The 22,727-nt window shown below is 42.1% G+C and overlaps 1 protein-coding gene across 1 annotated transcript in view; it reads right to left on the bottom strand.

The window, feature by feature from the left end:
- astn1 (astrotactin 1) overlaps window positions 1-22,727 on the bottom strand; it is a 212,818-nt gene that overhangs the window by 58,529 nt on the left and 131,562 nt on the right. The window contains exon 17 of the mRNA XM_068748822.1: window positions 19,551-19,739. Coding sequence (XP_068604923.1) covers window positions 19,551-19,739 — 189 coding nt within the window. The remainder of the gene's footprint in view (window positions 1-19,550; window positions 19,740-22,727) is intronic.

The following is a 22,727-nucleotide window of genomic DNA, read 5'->3' as shown; positions in this document are numbered from 1 at the left end:
CTATCCTCTTCCAGCATTTATCCAATGTGCGGTCCTGTAGCTGTGATTCAGAGGCTGGCACGATGGGGCGAGAAGGCAATTAATCATACTAGTTAATAGGCAGGATGGGGTGAACGAGCACAAGGCATGTGTCTCCATGTTACTCTGACAGACTATTTGACAATTCAAATGTTTGATGTACTTGGAGGAAGTTTGAATCTGTGAAACCGGGTGCTTACTTTATTATCCACAGAATAGTCAGTCCTGAATGGGGATAGTTTTGAGCTAGTTTTACCAAAGTTTCTTGAAGATCATGTGCTTCCTCTTAAAAGAAGAAGCGTCGAAGACAGTTCAGAAGTCGACCCTTTTCATGACAAATTGTAAATATTTTAGATTATTTATACTTTAATTTAACAAAAGCACATCTCCAGTCTTTGGCGTCTTGACCCTGACCGCTGATTGACGTCATGCAGCGTAAAGGTTTAGACCTTTTGACATAATTTATCGACTCAGTAGTTATATTAACCATCAAAGGATGACTTGTGGGTTGGAAAGGTTGACAAAGAGGCCAGTCTACCTCCATGGCATTGCCAAGCTGCCCTTGAGCAAGGCACCGACCTTCCCTAACTGCTCTAGCACCTTCACCCTATGCCGTCCTACGTAATGTATATGTACGGTATGTGTGTGGGGATCGTTTAGAGGGGCCCATAGTAGGGTGTAAAGAAAATACATAGCGTGTATGAAACGTGCAATAACGAGTTGTTTCTTACTGTCATTATAAAATGAACCGTACAATGTTAGCGTGAAGGCTTAGGGCGACGTGTTAAATGGCCATCAACACTCACATCCGTGGACGTGTTTGAGTGGCTGAAAGACAGTCAAGGGCAAAGCAGGTCCCAAACCCAACGACATGATTGTCCCAACGTGGCAATGTCAGTACAGTCCTTTCATGATCACATTCCCAGTCTCATGGGAATGGGATTCATGTCAAAGTTTGGTGATCTGTTAGTGACAGTCTGTTGTCCCAGTGACTGGTGTGACAGTCAACTGGCATTCAAGGCTGGCATTTCAAGTCCTTCTGCTGCTTATAAGCACTCGGACTCTAGCTTGCACACCATCTGCTATCATGACAGGAAGTTGCATCTCGTGAAGCAAAATATTTGATGTAATCAGAAAGAGCAGTGAAATATAAAATGCTGTGCAAATCAAATGAAGAATTTCCTGGTATTACGAGACTTCTCGCACTGTACTGTGGTAGACAAAGGCAATAATGAACTGCACATACAGATTTACAAAGATTCACCCAAACTGACAGGGATGAAGGGTGAGGCGGACGACACAGGGTTCCACATGAGAAGGAATACAAAACAATCGTATGTTATTGCAGTTGATGACCAAATGACGTAAAATACACACAGTAATACAGAGTGGGGATGACTGAGGTTCTAAAAGAGTCGGGGTGTCTGATAACCCCGACATTTCACCGTTATCCAGCAGCAACTGTCGACACTGGCACATTAAAAACAGAGTTCAGTTTGGCAAAAAGAAGTAAAGACAGACAATAACAGGATGGAAGCTGTAGTCCACGGTGCACGTCACCATGCTGGCAGCTAACGTGAGTCAACATAGACGTGTGCTCAGCTCAGGTTGCCTCCATGAGCCCCCGAGTCCAGTGAGATCCACAGGCCCTTTTCTTGAATAGAGTTGATCTTCACAGTGTAGCTGAACCTGGGCATCAACTACTCATCACAATTCAGCTGGTGGCAAGGATGAGGATGAAATATGTATGCCGCAGTTGTTATTGTTGCACAGAAACCCTCAGAACTATCAAGTAGCCAGAAGTCTGTCAAACAAACCAGAGGAGTCATATAGACCTGCGCCTCTGGAGTATTCCACATACTCCTGAGAATTCGTTTTAATAACCAACAAGTTGTTTCATCAGTCAAAACTTATTAAAATCTAACTGTTTATTATAATAATAGAGTGTGTGTGAAAGTTCATGGACAAAAAGTGCACTAAATGCATGTTACAGACGCAAACATTAGCAGTGCACTGTAAAGTCAGGATGCACACACACATCTGGAATATGTTAAACAAATATGAGATTAGAAAGCAGAAAAAAAGACTAAAATAAATATAGAAGAGAAAAAAACTTTATTCCACGTCCATTTGTGTTAATGCAGCATATATGCCATTTTGGTGGTTCATTACATAACACCAAATTATTCTATTTTCTTCATAAAAAAAATAGTTTAACATCTGGATTTTGTAATTACCGGTGCAATATGTAGCACGCGGCAAGTTATTCCAAAATGCGGTGTTATTACATGATGTGAACATGTATTACATTTGGTGCTATTACATAACGTGGCGCTACAAGGAGCAAAATATCCAGAACGTGTCTTCATACCTTGGATAAAGGGAGCATGAGAACTCCTTAGCCACCAAACTGTGTCAAGTAGACACCTAAATGATTGTGCTTTTGTTCTTCATTGTTTAAGAAGTGCTGCTTGATGCTACATGAAATATGAGAACCGAGGCAATGCTGCTGTGTTCTACATCACACCTCGTTTCCTTGCAGAATGCCAACTCACCTTTTGCAAACGCAACGCAGCGTTGTGTAACTATTGCTTGTGTGAAAGGCTTTCGCTTCATTAAGAGAATGAGTTTGGATTTTAAAACGTTTCTTGGAAATACAAAAAAAAATCAAGCCTGTGATGAATGTGCATTTTGAAACAAGGACAGCGAAAACAAGCTGACGAGAGGAATTTCATTTTTGTGTGTGTCGGTTCTCCGTTCATGGCAGTAATACCACAGAGCTATTTGTCAGCGATGACAGCTGCTGTTTACACTGAAAGTTGATGTTGCACAAACAAAACAAAGGAATAAATTGTACCGCAGCGTGATTCAGAGCCAACTCTCCTGTCTTCTTCTCGGGAACTTTGCCACGCTCCCTCCAATTATCTTCCCAAGCTTCATCGGGGAAACAAGACTGCATTGTAGACGAGTTTGGTTCAGACCAAATTCTGATATGTGTTTAAACAGCTGCAAGCCCGAGCTTGTCTTTAGATTGGTAGTGATGGCAGCAAAGGCCGACAGCAACAAAACACAAGTTCAAACCCAATCAAAACCCACCCCACACTGACTCCCCTATACACACACACACACCCAGGCTGCCGTCTCTGTGAATAGTCTGTCCAAGGCCAGATCGCTGGTTGGGATTCAGCTTGTATCTAAAAGAGATTGAAAAGCTGCTGACACCTTGACTCGATTCTCATAAGTCATGGGGCCAGAAAAGCAGACGAGCGAAACCGAACAGAGAAACCAAAGACTTGTTTTTCTTACCGGACATAATGAAAGCATTGTGGGGTTTTTTGGACTAGAGGTTCTGCGCAACAATTCAACAAGCTGAAAAGGACTACACATAATGCGTGTAGATCTGTATATCATGTACATGCTTTTGTTCTTCTCCATTGAACTATGTGACTAAACAGCCTCAAGATGTGGCTGCATTTCCATCAAGCATCAATTACCACAATGTTGACTTAATTTAAATTTTAAAGTCATGATTCAGAAACTACATTTTTAGATAAAGTTAAAACTGATACAGATATGCATGCCGCAAGAGGAAATTGCCTTATTTCACAAATTAAATGTGTCAGTTTAGAATCCCCCCCCAGAACCAGCTTGTGCTCGAGACAGGAGGGTGCTGCATGAAAATAAAAAGCCCTTGCTCGTCAAATGGCCTCTTCATCAGACCAATGTGTGGCCCCCCGTCTCCCTCCTCTTCTTCAGACATAATTTAACAAAACAGTAGAATGGAGTGACTGCCAATCTCATTACATTCTGCAGCGGTAATTAGACATGAAAATAAACAGACTGAAACAGCAACCGGGAGGAGGCAGCAAGGTCGCAGCTTATACAGGATTTAATATTCACAACTCCACTGGAAAGGGATTTGCTTGAGGGCCCCCCAGGTACAGCGCTCTCATTCAAGCCGTTGGGGCTCAGTCTGCCTCTCAGTGAGGGTGATGTTGTGGTTCTGGCCGGTAGGGGGCGATTTAGTAGCGCCACTCCACTGGTATTTAACGAGTGTACTTTGTTGTGTGTGTGTGTGTGTGTGTGTGTGTGCGACGGTAACGGTCGCGTGGAATATCTGAAGTTCCTGCATTCGGTTCAAAATGAATCCGGCTACAGTTGATTTCCTGCAAAATCCAAATACTAAGCAGAATTCAGCTGGGGATGGCGAACGCATCTAAATTAAGAGGAAATAATTAAAGATAATTAAAGATGAGCCAGAACAACACTGAGCCAGAGATGACTGCCATGGTGTGTGTGTGTGTGTGTGCAAATGACACAGCGCAGGTATTTCATTCTTTTTAAGGGCTCCATGTGGTGAGGATTAGCAATATTGTTTTATACTACGTTTTTGTAAGACCCAGGTAAAACCACATATCCTGATGTCACAAGAGCGATACTCCATGAAACAGCGTTCAGGTACGAGTTTGTGACCTGTTTGCTCTAATGACAAAGCAGAATGGGTGGGGGTCGTATGAGGCTAAAATCTAACGGCTGTAAAGAAAAACAGATTTTATTATCACTGGATCCCACTGACGAGCTTTGGGCTTTTTCTCCCTGCGAGCTTAAGTGTGTTAAGGATGAGCTAACAGAATTCTGCATACGCTCTATAGAGAAAACACGGCCTCAGCACAGGCCCTGGAGCGTGCTGAGTTATGCTAATCAAGACGTTCGGCTTCCATATGCTGAACCAGCGACCCTCCGCAGAGTACTGATAAGTGAGAGGAATGATTTTGTGCTTGGTTGAATGCAGATTTATCCGCTTCTTATCATTTTACCTTCAACTTCGGGATAATGCAGTGCACAGAGTGGTCTCAGTTACATTCTGATTTTCTCAAAGAATCTTATAATCTCGTAACTCATTGTTTTAAAAATTAGGCAAAAAAATGCCATCCACAGAACGTTAACTAAACTAAATGATATGTCTAACATGCTAAAGTTACTACTGCAATTTAAAAACGGTCTCAATGTTGGGTCAGTGCAGAAATACTGACTGATATGCAGTAAGATACATGTACACTCTTGTTGACCACATAAATGAGTGGAGCTGACCCACTGTATATTAGGATAATTGTGGAAAATAAAAACAGTCAATCATGTATTACAAGCCAAAGATCAGAGAAGATGAGGTGTCACTGTGATTTTACAAGATGCAAAGACAGAATGATTGTAGAAGTTCTTCATCTGCAGCTGCAGATCTATTATTAGTACGTGATGAGAAACTGTCTTTCCTTCATCCATCACAGGGATGATGGTGGAAATGCCAAGGGAGACTCATGTCGACGATACAAAGAAGCCATGTGCTCTTCACATTTGTAGAATGTTTGTGTTAATCATGGACAGTTTCCTCGTCAATTCCATCTGGTGCAGAAGCACACACCTGCCTTTGCCTCAGCTCATCTTTGGCAGCTTGAGATGGGATAAAACAGTGTGTGTGTGTGCGTCTGTGTGTGGAATCTCATGCCCCTCATCCGTTCATCCACCTAAACACAATCACAAACTGTTCCGTTTTTGCCAATGCATAAAAATCTGCCCGTGTTATAGCTGAAACAGGAAAATGTTGTGGTGGTCAAGTTTAGATTTATTCTCATGTAGAAGAAAATAGAGAAACGAGAGCAAAGAGGGCGGAGGATGGAAACGCCTAAAGAAATCTCTCTCTCTCTCTCGCTCTCACTCACACACACACCATCATAGCCGACTATCTCATGTTTCCACGTGTCTCATCCATTATATTACATTCTATAACTTCAGCAATTTCCCATCCAAGACCTTCTCAGTCTTCAGCAAAAACACGTGAACGGTAATCAAAACCTTTAAAGAGCCACAGGAGTCTCGTTACAAACACAGGATCACAAAGTTAGAGTATCTGTCCTTTGTCCAGTGAACAGATAAAATTAAAAGGTCTCCTTTTGTTCATCTGCTGACTCAGCTAAAACCAGAAAAACAAAAAACAAAACAAAAAATGACCAGCACCAAATGTAGGATATACATTTTAGATTAATTGTTATTTCATAATCAAGAAGAATCATACCAACAAAGAATGTACACAAACATTACAGCGATCAAAAAATACTCACGTAATACAAACATGAGATGGAAAATACAAAGACTACCAAACTATCAGCACAGTGCAAAGTTTTCAATCAGGCAAAAACATATTCTATGTAAAATAAATAAAAATATATACATGTTTTTCCACTAAATGCAAATCTAAAATGTACAAATCAAACTGTTATAGTTGTCGTGAAATGTTTCACTTTCTGCGGTTACAAACTTCATGCCCAAAACAATCAAATTCTCCTATCCTTGAAATGAAGTGGAAAGTGTTGTTAAACTCTGATAAGCTTCCATCTGGTGAAATTTATGCTCATAATATAATTTAAAAACATTCCCAATCCTCTGTCTGCTGCCTTTAATGTGTGTAACTTAACATTCTGCATTTTGAAAGAAAGAGAGCATCACTGAAAACGCTGAATTCACGTTGTTACAAAGTAATTTACTCGTGAATTTCTATTTTAACGAATGGAAAGCAAATGCACTAAAGGCATCACTGTTTGTCATGCAAGCATGAATTCTACACGCATAAAAGGCACTTTATCCTTAGCTTGAAGCCAAACGTAAGGCCGACTGGTGTCAAGCGATGTTAAGCAGGTATCGGCACGCCTGCTGTTTAACGAGCCATTTATGACTCATTCGGCTTGTGGAAACAACTTTAAAATCAATCCATAGTCACCATTTTTTGTGTCGTCAACCACAACAAACTGATCTAGAAAGGAATTGTATAGCTTCTGAGTGGGTGAGCTGCCATTTGAGTTTGATAATCGAAGTAGCAGGACCACAGAGATACACAAAAACAGAAAAGAAAAGTGGAGCTGGAGACAACCCCGCAAACCGAGGCACACATTGTGACTCATCCGTACATTCTGGATTTATTTAATGCAACACTGCAAACAAAGGCACAGATGCACACAGTACATTCTAATCCAGAGAACAGGAATTAATTAAGTTCATTAAAATGAACAAAATCGTTCTATTTGGCTCCTCCTGTAGCTGCACGCCTTCATTCATTGATTTCCAATCTACGGCAACACTGACATCGTTTCATATATAAATAAAGTTTGAATTTCTGCCCTCTTGGTACAGTCCTTCGTTATACCGCGGATTCACTGCATCACGGATTTTCTTGCCCAACATATGGGCTCTGCACAGATGCTCATGGTGAAGAGGGAGCTGAGCCGAAAGGCAAAGCTCTCCATTTACCGGTCGACCTTCGTTCCTACCCTCACCTGCGGTCGTGAGCCTCGGGTAGTGACCGAAAGAACAAGATCACGGGTACAGGCGGCTGAAATGAGCTTCATCCGTAGAGTGGCTGGGCTCTCCCATAGAGATAAGGGGGAGAAGCTCAGTCATCCGGGAGGAGCTCAGAGTAGAGCCGCTCCTCCTCCGCGTTGAGAGGAACCAGATGAGGTGGCTTGGGCATCTAGGGCATGTCCCACCGGTAGGAGACCACGGGGAAGACCAAGGACACGCTGGACAGACTATGTCTCTCGGCTGGCCTGGGAACGCCTCGGGATCCCCCTGGAAGAGCTAGAGGAAGTGGCCGGGGAGAGGGAAGTCTGGGCTTCCCTGCTTGGGCTGCTGCCCCCGCGACCCGGGCCTGGATAAGTGTCATTGTTCAAGTTTCATTGCAGTATCTTCTTGAGGAACCCGCTCATATTATTCTGTTAAAGTTACTATCATTATTATTATTGTATGGAGAGAGATAATAGTGTACTCCATATAGAAATCCTCGACAGTATAAACTCATTTAGGATTTAGCGTACAGGTACCACTGACAATGTTTAAGAGGACAATAAATATAAAGTACTGTTACTGCATTAGAATACAACAGTGTTTGTAGGCATGTGGGAAATAGTAATGCAGTCGCAGGTGGGTTGATATCAGTGTAGGGGGGGTTCATAAAGGTAAAAATAAGAACTAAACTAAAAGTTCAGCAAAGCTCGCATGGTCAATAAGAGGACTCGACTCATCCAGGACGGGACTACACCTTGAAGATCAAGCCTGAAGTTCCAAATGACCAAAGAACAAAGAGACATTGAAGGCAACGCTGGCAGAGCAGAAGATTAATGCAGCCATGCTAACCTCAGCCGACTATGAAAAGTTGGGAAAGTTAAAATCACTGCTGGAAACATGACAACGATGAGACGACTAAAATGAATATGAATGGCACTTAGTCACAAGCACGCCGTGGGACTTTTTACTGGGATAAATTTGAGCATTTAATTAAGATATCTTCAAAATTAATCCACGATATTTGTCAGAATAAAAAAAAACCCCATATCATCAGATCAACAAATTGAGCATAAAAAAACTCCGGAAGGACAATTTGCTTCAGCAGAGCAAACATGAATCAGGAATGTCTCAAGGAGCAAGACAAAGTGCTGCAGGTGCAGCCCTTCCTCTGAAACTCCCAAAGCCATGGCTGTGCACAGCCTGAAGGAATATCCGGGAGCATACACCAAGATGGAAACTTTCCAAAGTATTTATATTACACCTGAAAAAAACTTCTGTTCTCGCCATTGGTCATGCAGGACCAAGTGATGCTGCAGCAGCAAAATCCATAGGCGGACGGAACTGAGCAGGGTTGGGTTTTATAATGGGTGTACTGCATATTTATTTTGCCGGTATCAGAGTCTAATTCCCTCTGCTGCGTATTACATAGCTTTCTGCTGCTAATCCTTCTGTCTAGAAAGGAGAAACTGGTTATTAGTTGCGGGTCTTTGCTTTAAAAATGTAATCATCAGAATTACGCTGGATATAATCTTATTACTATGTTTCACTTGGACAGACAGAAAATCCCAAGCACAAGTGTGCAACATCTAAAAGCTCAGTAACAGGTGCTTTATTAAAAGTAGAAATGGACGCAGCTGATTCCACGGTTGCTGTAGCTGCTGCTCTTAGACATCTGAGAAGACACAGAGCTGTCCCGACTGACTTTAAAGTTATTTCTCTAGCTGCCCTTGATATCTCGCTCTCTTTCACCCCAACACTTTCTCGTTTTCTGTCTCTCTATGGAAAAGATATTTCTGTCACTCGTCCTCATTAAATCAGCCACACTGCAGGTTTGGAAAATACCTTCAGAGTGCGCGCGCGCACACACACACACACACACACACACACACACACACACACAGGAAACCGTGAACATTACCCAGCACAGCAGACAGGGTCTAATGCCTGGCTAATGAAAGGCTGGGTCCGTCATACCCTTGAAGTTCACAAACCCACTGCTCCTTAAAATAAATAACACTTCATTGCTAACGTTGGCGTTCCTCATCAAGATCCTCCAAAAACATTAACCTGATGATGTGAAAAACAGCAAAAGGTCATTATGTTTGTCTGAAGAAGCAAACCTCGTCAAACGGCATTCACGTTGAAGTGACCTTTTTAGCTGTGGCCACAAGAAATGAAACAAAAGCAAACAAACAACTTTTATTTCCTGATCTGGTAATGCAAACCAGAGTTTTCTGTAAGCTGTTAGTGAAAGAGACAGGGAACGAGGAAGGAGAGATGAAGTTTGGGAAAAGTCGTCATGGATACCATAGTTTGGGCCAGCATGAACAGGATAAATGGCCCATGTGCTCATTAGGGCCCACTGTGGGACGGTGCCTTTGGAGGTGGGAGTTTAATTCACAGGTGACGGCAGATTTTAATATTAAACAGAATATTAACAGATTTCCCAACTACTGCGGATTTACCAATGTGTGATCAAAAATCGATTTATTTTGGTTGAGTGTTGTTCACTAGTCGTTATTCGATGATCCCCGTCCTGCTGTTCAGCCCGATCCTCCACTAGTTCTGTCTCTGCCTCCTTCCCAACAGGTGAATCTGATCAACAATCGGCACCTATAAAGACTCCTAGTTCTGGCCTGCCGTTGTGGAGACCTTGGTGGTGGGCGATCAGCGGGACCATCTGTTCCAGTTTTCATCCTGCTGTTTAGGTTCTAGTGGACTCCTCTCCTGTCAGGGTGGAGAGGGGGGGGCCCTGTTCCCCGGGTCCTGTACTGGACAGTGGTGACTCCTTTGCTTTTGTTCATTTTGGCTGGCCCTCCAGCACTTAGTTAGTCTGGGAGGGGCTTTTCTTAAGGCTGTTTAGGTTTTGAGTCTGTTGCATTTGATGATTTAGCTGCCACAATAAAGACTGTGTTAAGCGCGTCAGGGTAACGCAGTGACTTAAATACGGATTTAATGCCAACACTATTTTAGGACAATATCCACAGAGCATTACAGGGCCATTGTGAAACATTCATAATGCTTCATGACTGCTCTCATAAAAACACAGAGCGATTTAAGATTATACATGTCGTTTACAATGAATTAAAAGTTCAAGGGTTTTCTGAATGCTCTCGACAGGTTACAAACTCGAGCTTGACAGATGGAGCGTGTTTTACATTATGACTTATCGCACTCCAACGCAGGAGTCTTCAGTTCAACAAATTCTTACCATGCTAAGCTACAGCTGTTACAGTGTGTGTGTGTGTCATGGAAAATACAGCCTGGATAGAAGTCCCCCCCCACCGGTATTTCGTCCATGGTCCACTAATTTGTGACCCCGAGGTGTTCTAGAATAGATTCATGGGTTATCAATATACTGTGCCAATTAGAGCAGATCTAAATACATGCTAATGCATGCTTCATCATAGTATCCAATTATTGGTGGAAAGTATAATACAATGTTTTTTATGTGTAATAAAGACAACATATGGCCTCATAAGGGATTATTCTTCACGTGCACATCAGTGAAAACATTGAGCACAATATAATAGCCCCATGAGGTGTGCAGCAGCAGATACAGAGCAGATCCAATATAAATTAAAAAGTGTTCTTTGATCCAATTATTCTGTATTCAGTGGCCGAACAGCATATGAATAAAAGCCTGCTAAAGGTTCTGGCAGGCCCCTAGGGGCCTTCAATCGATGGCCAGGCGGGACCGGCTTCAACTCAGAGTGCAGCGAGCGTGAGGTTTCTGAAGTTACTTGTTTAGCCTTCTTGTGTAAAACACGTCAAACATATCGCAAAGTCGCATTTGGGACTTGCCAGTAACTTTCCTTGCACGGTCAGTAATATTGGAGAGCCAGTTGTACTGGTCCTTGTTTCCATTCAAGATGTGTAAAGGCGAGCAAATGCATCATTAAAGTTTCATTCTAATCCACATAAAGTGTAAGAATTAATTATGAATTAAAACAATTGCATTTATAATTCATTCATAGATCACACATTCCATGCCGTGATCAGAAAGCATCATGTATCTTTACAAATGTAGCCGTAAATGATTATTAATGCATTACAATTCCATATGAATTGACCGTTAACACACTTTATATCATGTCTTTATAAGTCCTGTATGTCTATTGGAAGTTTCATATCACCATTTCTGATAGTGAATGACTAGTTAGAATGATAGTTAAAAAAAGATAAAAGGTTCAGTCCTTGTAGAAAAAACCCCCGAAATGTGCAAATAAAATGTCTCTTTTAGCAAGAGAAATCTGAAGAATATAGAGACGGATAAAATAAATGCTGAAAGTAGGACGTGAAATGTCGGAGCAGCCTGGCTGCCTCTTTGCTCCTCCGTCTACTCCTCCCGCCAAGGGGAATAGAATGTTTAGATTTTAGCTGAGGGACGACCTTGACTGGCTGGAAGTGGAATTAAATTCCTGTGGAGGAGAGTGGCTCGGCTGAAACGGATCCTGCAGGACAAGAGTGAATGCTGAATAACACGAGGACGACTGCGGAACATAATGAATCCCAACTGCTCTTCACCGACTCGTGCATATTAAATAAGAGGTGAAAGCTTTGCATCAGGAGCTTTGTCTCACTTGATGATTAGTTCAAGGAGTCCATGAAATGAAGAAAGTCCGTGCTTTGGTACAAAACGTGGAACTGAATACACATGAATGAAAAGCTGCTGGCAAAATACTTCATAAGACCTGGGATTACATTTGAGAACAAAATGGAATACATCACTACAATCCAAATTTTTCAACAATTATCATCATATTTTAACATTGATTGAATATATTTTTTACTTGACACCTCTCACTAGTCTACCACCACTAAGGCTTGCTACAAGTCTTGCAGTCTTCTAACAGCATTGCTTTTGCTTTAGAAGAACTGCTGAGAGAAAGTTTTGCTTTAGCACGTAGATCAAAGGGTAGCATTGGCCAACAAGTGATTAACTCTGGAAGGAAGGACACCTACATACATAACCTCTCTCCCGCAGTGCCTGGACTCTCAAACACCTTTGTACGAGCAGACCTGCCTCTCAATAACAATGATCTCTAGCAGACACTCATCTTTAAACCAGAGATCGTTACAAGCAATCTCAGGACTGGGCATGATCTCGTGGTCAACCATGCAGGGGCAATGCCTGCCATGAGAGGCCAGCCTTCTGACAAGCAGGCAGATTCCTGTCAGAGGCTGCCAGGCTGAAAAGGGAGGTACCAAACCGGTCTGCAAAAGGACAAGCTGGAGGGGTGAAAGTGGAAGAGACCACACCTGTGGAGTCCTTGGGGGTGTTGGGATGCAGTCAATGAAATGCAAGGAAAAGCCCATTTGAAGATCCCTACTTCCCCTCAAAGTAGAAAGAACACACCAATTCTTGAAAGGAATTGTAATATCTATTCCTGCCAGCTGGAAAGTGTCCATTGGCTTATCTAGACATTGACTGGTGGTTACTTGCTATTTGGGGTACATGGCATTGCTCTTGGTGTGCATTTTCTGACAATACTGTGGAAATGGGATGTCTAGGAGTCCCAGGCTTACGTTTGCCAGCTGATACACACTCTCATGCCCAATATCAAGTTTAATGTCAGGGCAGCAGGAATTTCTTTTTTTTAATCTGCAAAGTCTACTTAAACTAGAGAAGTAGCCCCATTTTGCTCAACTTAAAGAGTTGAAATGATTCTTCTGCAGAATCACGCACATTCCATTTACTCCATTCATTCATTTGTAAACAAAAACTCATCAGATTCACACACAGAAGCAGAGACTTGTGAATACGAATGTGCATTTGCAGAGAATATTTTATCACAGGGGCAGCTACCTGCTTCATGTCTGCATATAATCGTCTGAGCAGAGAGAAAGAAAGACAGGAGATTTATCACTCTGCCAAGACATCTCCACCCACACCATCTCAGAACCTCTGTATCACAGCTGCTCCATTGTTCACCGCCTCTCCACCTTTTCACTGTTCCTCCTCCACTATGTCAAAGGAATCCTTTAATCCTGATAGTCTGTATTTATCTCCTCTTCTGATCCTATCTTAGTTTCTCACCATACTTTCCATTTTTGGGATACCGCGCTCTCTCTCCATGCTCTTTCATCTTTGTCAATCATTTGTCTAATGACTTCAAACTTATCGTCACCTCTGCTTCACTGCTATTGTGATTGACCTAATCTGCCACCTCTACAGTAGATTTGGCATGAGAGAAAAGAAAAAGTGTTCAGGAAAGAATAATTGTAATAAAATTGTAGAAACATTTTTTAGAATGCAGAACTGATGGAAGATGTAGGATGATTGCAGCAAAGTCAGCTCTGCACTCATTCTCTTATAGTCTTCTATTTCCATTACATACCATCTGCTTCCTCCTACATTCAAGTTTGGTCAGTTTAATGCAGGGGTCGGGAACCTTTTTGACTAAAAGAGCCATGAAAGCAAAATATTTGGAAATTTATTTCAGTGAGAGCCATATAATATATTTTAAACGTGAATTCAACTAAATGTCAGTATATGCGGTAAGCAGGTAATAAAACTAGTATAATAAGCCTCTGAATGTTACGGACTAACGTGCGCGGACCCCAGAAAGCAGAGAACAGAGACGGTGCGATGGTTGAATTTATCATTTACACCTGGAGCTGCACACAGGACGAGGGGCGGCTGGAGCCCAACGTAATATATATAACAATAATACACAGCCGAGAGAAAAACCAAAAAGCAAGTGTTGCCTTCTTGAAGCAAACGCAGGGCCCCATCTTTTTCACACGTTTATTCCAAAAGAAGGTCCCAGGTAAAAACACATTAAAATAGCCAGTAATCTGGAATTAAGGTGGAGCCAAACAAAGTCCACTCTTGCCACCGTGCACACAGATGGACACACCCACCCCTAATGGCGGTTAAAGTGGGCCGTCAGCCCAATCTGTGCGCGAGCCATAGGTTCCCGACCCCTGGTTTAATGCAAAAACTAAACATTTGTTTATATAATTTTGATTATCTTTCACAGAAATCACATTTAATCTTTTAAACACATCACGTTAATATGGAGTATGTACAACAGTGAAATGGCATGCATCCACCATATATTCCGTGTGTATTTATTGTAGCAGTTTTGCATGCATTTAATTGGTTGCAGTACTTTACTTAATAATGTAATATACTACTGACCACCGTGTAACAAAAACATGAGCATCACGCAAGGGTTTAACATGAAGCAGCAACAAATCAAGGATGAAGGAACAATTTCACTGCACAGGATTTACTGATTTAACAAAGCATAAGACGTCTCTCTGGCTAGGCCAGGCAGCTTTAATCTGAGGTGTGTGTCTGTTGGTCGCCGGGGACTAAAGAGGTCAGAGCAAATCATTTCTCACATGTCCTTTGTGCGCTTTCTCCCAGCTCTGATTCTTCCTCTCTCCCATGGAGACAGACCTCTTCTGCTGCTTCTGTGTTAAAATGGCAGGCCCTAATAGAATAAACAAGGCACCTATTTTGACCTGGCTGTTGGCCGGGTGATTGCACTCACACATACAAGCGTGCATAGCTGTGCTGGAGGTTGGAAAAGGACTGCACCTGAGTTAGTGGGGGACGGGTGCTGAGGAAGAGGAAGGAAGTTATAGTAATCTAGAGTTTGAGAAGATAAAAAAAAGGCAGAAAAAGAAATAAACTGATGAAGAGAACTTAGACGTCATGCCTGTTTTCATGCTTGTGTGCAAGATTCCAGTCTGAAAGTGGGATTTTAAATCTCCTCTGACATCTAACGTCCTAACAAGCTCTGTAAATGTCTCCTTTAGTTGTGTTTGAAGAATATAGAATGTTTCAGTGCTGCTTGAGTGTTTGGACAGACATCAAAAGCATTTTATTAATATGAAGCTTCACATATTTTCCATGTGAGGGTTCACTGTGTGAAAACTAAACACAGCCAATAACAACCATGCCCACTCTGAAGTTTATGCATTTTCAGATGCCGTTCGGACTATTTCTATTTTAGGACCGCTTTAAATGAGTTTGATGATGTCAAAGGAATAACAAATGAAATAAAACAGTAAAGCAAATTAATTGAGACCTGGTGACAGTGAACGTCTTAATTGGCATATTCATCTAAACCATTTAATAGCATCTGATGCACCGTATGAAAACTTCCTTCCCTGCTGTGTTTCTCCAGGGAGACATTCATGCTTTTGTTCAGTGAGGTCTTCTGGAAATTACATTTTATAAGAGGACTCAAATAAGTTTATAAGAAAAAAGTAGCCGCTGAATGGGTTATGTTGAGGGACATTGGTTTGACCGCCGACTACATTTAAGTGCCAACTGCATTTGAATTTAGGGATGCACAAATAAAGCCTATTAGCAGTGAATATGTTCTGATGGATTCTATATCACCTTAACATAGTTCAGAGAGCACAAAGCTCCACCAAGGCAACGCAGCTTCCCCATTATTTCCTTACACCTGCAAGAAATAATCCCAAGATTGACTGACTGACCTGCATCAGCACAGTTTCAGCTACCGTTCTATCTTGCATGCAATTCTTTAATATTGTTATTTCACAATTATCTCTGACCCCTATAAATTCTGGATCCACATATCCAGAATAGTTTTTGGGTTCATGAATTTCATGAAGCAATTTTCTTTGCTAATTGTGCTTCTACACACAAACCAAGGATTTTCCTTGGTCCACACCTCCGTGCTCTGAAACATTTCACAACTAATACTGAAAGTTGTAACACTGCAGCATTCATCACTTGTTTCGGTTCTGCTTTCACACGGATTTCCAAAGTGCACCGAACCTTCTGAGCAGCATCACGTGGTTGAAAGGGACGCTCGTCAATTAGACAATGCAGGAGGGGAAGTCCCTCCCTCTCCCATGCTTGTTACCCTCGCCGAAGAGGAGGCGAGGGTATTGCAATTGGGTGCTTTTGTTTGTCTGTCTGTCTGTCCGAGCGCATGAGTCAAAAACTAGTAACCCAATCAACTTGTAAATTTTACACAAGCAAGGTTCTGTCCGTGGCTCGGTCCTCCCAGAGAATGGCGTTGATCCGGATCTGGATCCAGATTCTAGAATTATTTTTACATCTGGAATCGTGCCTGTGCTGTAAACTGCCACTTTAAGAGGGAGGGACACGAATGGCATGATGGGAAAAAGAGTCCAGAAGGAGTCTTGTAGTACGTTCCGGAGCAGCAAGCTAGAGCAGGTTTGGCCCCTCTGATCCGGAAGCCCTGTTTACTGTCTCACAAGATCCAATAGTCTATTGGAGGCGAGGGTCTGCAATCTCTGATTGTCGTTTTCTAGTTTTGGTTTGGAGTGCGCGCTGTACTTCCTCTACCCTAGATGCACTGCGTATAGCGTTACTACGTACATATGTCCCGTGTTTGGTCCGGTGAGCTTCCACACTGCATATGAACCGAACCATGTTTCCCTTCCAAGCGAACCGAGACCCACATTTTCAAGCGGACCAGAGTTTGTTTGATCACCACCAGAGTTCGGATGAGCTTTCACACTTACCCACTTGCTTTTTGTTCGGCTGTGAATTGTAGTTCTTTTGTTAGTGAGGCCAGCCTGTCTGTCTGTCGTGATTTTGGAAAAACTTAATCTTTGGTGAAAGAATATTTTTGCCCATGATTATAATTAAAGAACTGTTGACTGTCTCTTTTCGCCTTGTCTATGCATCTGAGGATCCAGACAACCGCTAGCCTTTGATACCTACATTATATTTAAAAACACGCAGCTATATATGCTGGTACTGAAGGAAATGACAAATATTACAGCCTAATAGTTTCAGCCAGAGGCTGCTTCACTGCGGCACCATGGCCCAGCTTCTTAGTGTTTTGCAAAGAAAACATAATATAGGTCTTTGATAATTCAAACTGATCCTACAATACTGTAGTACACAATTTCAGGGCTTAATTCTCGTGTAGTACGAGTAGAAAAATAACATTTCAGAATTGGTAGTAAGTCGTTGAAGGGAAATTTTTTTCAAATTAGCACAAGTCCCTGTGTTTACAATTCACACAACACAACATGAATGGCTCCATGTCAGAAAATGAATGACCCCGATGCCCCTAAAGGGGCCCCTAAAATGATGCCCCTATCTAGTGCTCATAATACAATTTCCAATAATCCACTGTGTTTAAATTTAAACCACCAATCAGAGCTAGGACAAGTATCTTGTAGTTTTTCATTTTCCTCTTTATGTCTGAGCTATTTTATTACCAGAATTATGACATGGTAACAAAAGCTACTTCCAAAATCCTTTAAAGGTATTAAACTTTCTAATCAAACACCTTTCCTTGATGCAATTGTCCTGATGTTTCTCTTCCACATGGACACAGCAGCAGCAGCTGCATCTGGTCTGAGGTCATGTGTCCGACAATAGAAAACTTGCATCACATCCTCATACAGAGAAGAAAGCGCTATTAATCATCCAGACAAGGCATCATGGTCAAACACACACAGATTCGCACACTGACTAGCCACAGCTAATGAGCTTCAGCAGCTTCTCCACAAATATAAGCGATAACCCGGTCACAGTCTGGCATTGTCCACGTTACTGTGTGTTGCTGCAAAGATCCTGGGTCACTAAACATCTGGTGTCTTGAGTCACTTTATAAACCATTGTTTGGCTCCACCGACTTTTATAATTCACAGTTGATGCACAAAACTATTGTTTCCTGATTGATCCTGTGTCAGAGTGCTTGTTTCAGGCATGCACACAAGTATCTGGAGTAATAGGATTCCTGTTCTTCATGTTCTTCATCTTCCTCTTCTTCTATATATCGGCCACATCCATGTAAAAACATTCAGAGTGCTGACAGCACTTTTGCTGCAGTTAAGAGACAGCAAATGATCAGCTTGGCTTCTCACTGAATTCGGAGGGAGCTGCTGCAGCAGGGCTCATCTTGTATTTGGAGCAAAGGGCGAGGACATGGATCATCAAACTCTCCTGTGAGCTCATTACTCCCTCCGAAAGGCCAGGATGTTTCTCAGAAGCCAGGATTAGATTAAGAAAAATGACAGTAATTTCAGGTTTTTGCCAATATAATCTATTTTTATTGCTAGAAGTGGATGGTCCTCGGCTAGTTTGAACCACTTACCCACTTTACTTCACAGGTCAATGTAAGGTAATCAGCCATGCAGAATATTACAAGTAACAAAACTGCACCATTGTATTTTATAAAGCCAACAATTCAAATGGCGAATTCTGAGTACAATCATACTTCTTGTGTATTTCTGATAAAACTGGGGCAATACTTTATCTCATATTTTCATGCATTCCAATACATTTTTCTGGATTTAACAAAATTAGTTAGAGTAAATGGAAAAAAGAAGCAAAACAAGCCTGAGAGCATTTATAAAAATTTTAATTAATGAATATAGTTATGTATAAACAAATGCTTCGCCTGCTCTTCATTAAATTTCTTGAATTGTGTTGCTCATTTTTGTTACCTGACCTTAAAGACTTAAGTATACATCTTACACTTATGAACAAAAATTAAGTACATTAAATCAATAAAGTGGACTTGATTTGCCGCTGCGTTATCTGATCAAGGACACAACTAGAAGACCTTCATCATGAAAGCACTCATTCATCACTTGGACTACATGTTATGATGTTTTTGGGGGTATTAAAAACAGTCATTAAAATATTCACTAAAATATTATAAAAACATATATTTAGTACAACTAGTTATCAGGCTAAATTAAGATTTTAATCTTAGAAAATATCCAACTCCAAATTATTCCAATTTGTATTTTTAAGGACTGTACTCTAAAGACCATATAAAATATTAAAACAAGCTACAAACAGTATCCATAAGAAGAGAGAAAAAAAACTACAGGTTGATACAAAGGGCCCAAAGACTCCTGGGAATAGGGAACAAGAACAACAACAAGCCATCCCATATGAGGCCTTCTCTCAGCTCGACAGCTGAAGTATAATCAAGAGCCATGCTAATTCTAGAAATGTCACATCCAGTCCAGACCAACACTCATTATTACAGCCTGTTATTATTCTGTCAGGGTGACAGAGTGTGACTGCGAGCTCACGATGAACGCATCAGGAACTGCATATATCACACACACACTCGTGCACGCAGGCAGGCAGGCAGGCAGGCAGGCAGGCAGGCACGCACGCAGGCACGCACGCACGCAGGCACGCCCTCTGACGCTCGGGACAATAATTAGTTAATTTATTATGTCCGATTCTTTGGAGCGCTTCCTACCTTTACTAATGTCCTGGTACTCCAACCACAGCTGTCTCTGGACCTGTTTATTGGGGTACCAGATGTTGCAGGACTCCTGGAAGCCGTACATCGCCTCCTGCACGTAGTGGTTCCCAAACTCCCTGAGGATGGACACGAAGTCGCTCCGCTGCGTGGCCCCGTCCAGAGAATGAATGGCTGAGCTAAAGGCTGGAAAGATTGAGAAAAACGGAATGAAATACATCAGTGAGAAACAGAAAACCGAGCGGGTTTCAGGGCTGGAGGGGAATAAAAGTAACGTTCTGTTTTCTCAAACTTTTCTACAGGTAGTCATCTGACTGCCTGGCCTGCAGGTAAATAAAGCTGCAGACTATCCCAGGCTGAGCATGGAGCAGTTAAATGACAGATCGCAGCATGCAGTCCAATGCAGAGCTTAAAATGTCTGCTCTCTGGATGTACCAACGCGTTTTAAACTCGGCAGCAGCTCGAACAGCAGCACTGAGCTTTTACCAAGGACAATGGGGATGCATTGTGTAGCACCAGGTTTCAATCTGCAGGACTTCACGGTGAGGTCAGCAACAACAAACGTGCAGATTGAGCTGAGACTTGTCAGCTCTCTGACAGACGATGCCTTCACTCATGTTTACGTTTGTTTGGAGGATAACACAAATCGCTTACGATAAATTTCCACGCACATTTCCGGGAGATGTGTTGCACGGACCAGACAGAGAACCATTCAGTGTTGTTGCAGTTCCAGAATGAAACACTGGATTCCATATATAACTTTAGAGTTATTTTATATTTAAGTGCATATGTGGAACAATTTGGACGTGCTACTTCCTAACCTGTGTTTGCAGTGTTACGGATAAAGTCACGAAGTAACACAAGAAGAATAGGGCAGGAGACAAAACGTGAAAGTCAGTATTTCTTTTATAGGTTCGTACGGACCACCCACAAAGTTTGGCATCAAAAACAAAACTCAAACTGAAATGCCGCTTATCTCAGTTTCTTTGCCCAGCCGAAACCTGAACGTCCGTGGGGCGTCTCCTGCGCCGATCACACAGAAGCGATTTCCAGCTTCTTGTTCTGGTCTCCTCATGAAGGGTGGTTTGGTCAGAGACCCTTGCTTCAAAGTTCTGTAGAACGGCAGGTCAATGTTTCACTCGCTTCCGGGTCTCCACAGTCTCCACCGGCCACTCCTGTCATCTGCCGTCCACTTCCGTCCTCTGCCGTTCTTTTGTCGTCCTTCTGACGTTCCTTTGCCATTCTCTGCCCTTCTTTTGTCGCCCTTCTGACGTTCCTTTGCCATTCTCTGCCCTTCTTCTGTCGTCCTTCTGACGTTCCTTTGCCATTCTCTGCCATTCTGACCGTTGCCTCACTCTCCTTTATCTCCTTTCGGTGATTACCAGCAGGTGTGTCTGCTCCCACACCTGAATCTCGTCTGGGACCACGCCCAGTGCTGTCCATGCAGGGATCCACCGGGTGGGGCAAAGAGTCCACATTATTCAGCAGCACATCCTGCACATGTACAATTCAAACAGTGATCCAAATCAGTCCACACGTCACAGCAGGATGTGGTCTTTTCAGCAGCTCTATAATGTAGTGTTGTTGTCCTGCTGGGGCTCTCCCGAGCACCACGCCAGTGTGCCCTGTTGTTGGTTAGAAAAGTGCTTTATTTTCTGTTCACTAATCAAGTTGAGGCGGCTAAACGGCTGCAGTTAATGGGATTTCTGGAGGCTTCAAACCTTTTCAGAGCAAAGGTGTCTTGTTCGAGTGTTAAACTGAATCCAGATTTGTCTCACTTCAACAGCTGCAGGTCTTCAAATTGGCGGTGGGCTGAGTAGAACTTTCTAATGGGTCTTAACTAGCTTTAGTGGACACCTGAACTAGCTACTCGTAAGTCATGAAGCATTTTAACCAAAGGGCACTGATAAAACGCACAAGGTAAAATAATCACAGAAAAAAAATATGCCCTCGAATTCATAGTAGACGAGTGAAACCATCTTAATTTTAAAACAACTTGAGAATGCTTTTCCACAGTGTTCCGGTTGAACCGTGTCATACGACCTGATGAGGGATCTAAATAACAGGCCGTGTAGAAGCGAACATTTAAGACACATCTGACATTAACTCAATGCACCTCCTTATTTCTCATCATTATTCTTTAAAACTCTATCATCATACTTTAACTTTCATTTCTTTATTCATTGACTTCATTTGACAAACTGATATTTTTTAATTGTGAGAATTTATAATGTTTTATCCCTTGAGTTTTTATTTAAATTTTATTTTCTATTTGACTTTGGCCTTGCTGTTGTTTTGCCCTTGGCTCATTACTGTTTGAAATGATAGACCGTGTCTTGAACCATGATTGCACCTCCCAAGGATGCAACAACTGGAAAAGCTTTAGTATTTCAATCTATATCAGGTATTGTATTTAGGAAAGTATTTTTCTTACTTCTATTTTCATAAAACTAATTGGTGAGTTTTTACCAAATAAAATGAAAGACAATATTTGGGTCACATAAATGCTAATTTGAAAATCCTCCTCTGCTATGCTCCGTGGGTTAAAGACGGGCCTCTTCATTTAGTTAATAATGAGTTGCAATAAAAATGTCAGGGTTATGGATTCCTTTCGTAATTCATTTTTTACAGTCAGTCCTCCTGAGAGACCAGGATGGCCCCGAGATGAGCGGTGGGATGGAAGGCAAACCAGTGTGTGCAACTGTCCAAAACAAAGATCTGGCCTAACCTCCCACACATTTAAGTGGATTCCCTGAATGGGCTGCAGAACCAGAAAATAAAGTGCATGTGAAAACGTGTTTGATATGATACGCTGACCGCAATATAACAAAATGGCAGCGTGCTCAGCGGGAAAAAGTGCAACGGCGATTTATCTTCATCATTTCCAGGAGAAGCAGAATTAATATCTCAGCACTCACGCTTCACTCACTCCTACTCCTCGTCTGGAATTAAATTAGGAGGCCACTGGAGTGAGAGACAGAGAGTGGAGTGAGCGTAAGCAATGGATGCTTTGCTGTCACATGTAGAATGCAGCAGCTTCAGCCCTCTGCTGGCTGTTTAAATCTGATGAGTTGAACACGAGTGTAGAAAATAAGTGCCTTTGGAGTGAAGGGGAAATACAAACTTCATTTTCAGCAGACTGTGATGAGCCTTTCCAACCACAGACGCAGCATC

This window comes from Brachionichthys hirsutus, chromosome 15, assembly GCF_040956055.1.
Source record: "Brachionichthys hirsutus isolate HB-005 chromosome 15, CSIRO-AGI_Bhir_v1, whole genome shotgun sequence".
Classification (NCBI taxonomy): domain Eukaryota; kingdom Metazoa; phylum Chordata; class Actinopteri; order Lophiiformes; family Brachionichthyidae; genus Brachionichthys; species Brachionichthys hirsutus.
This window is presented reverse-complemented; position numbering and strand designations above follow the sequence as displayed.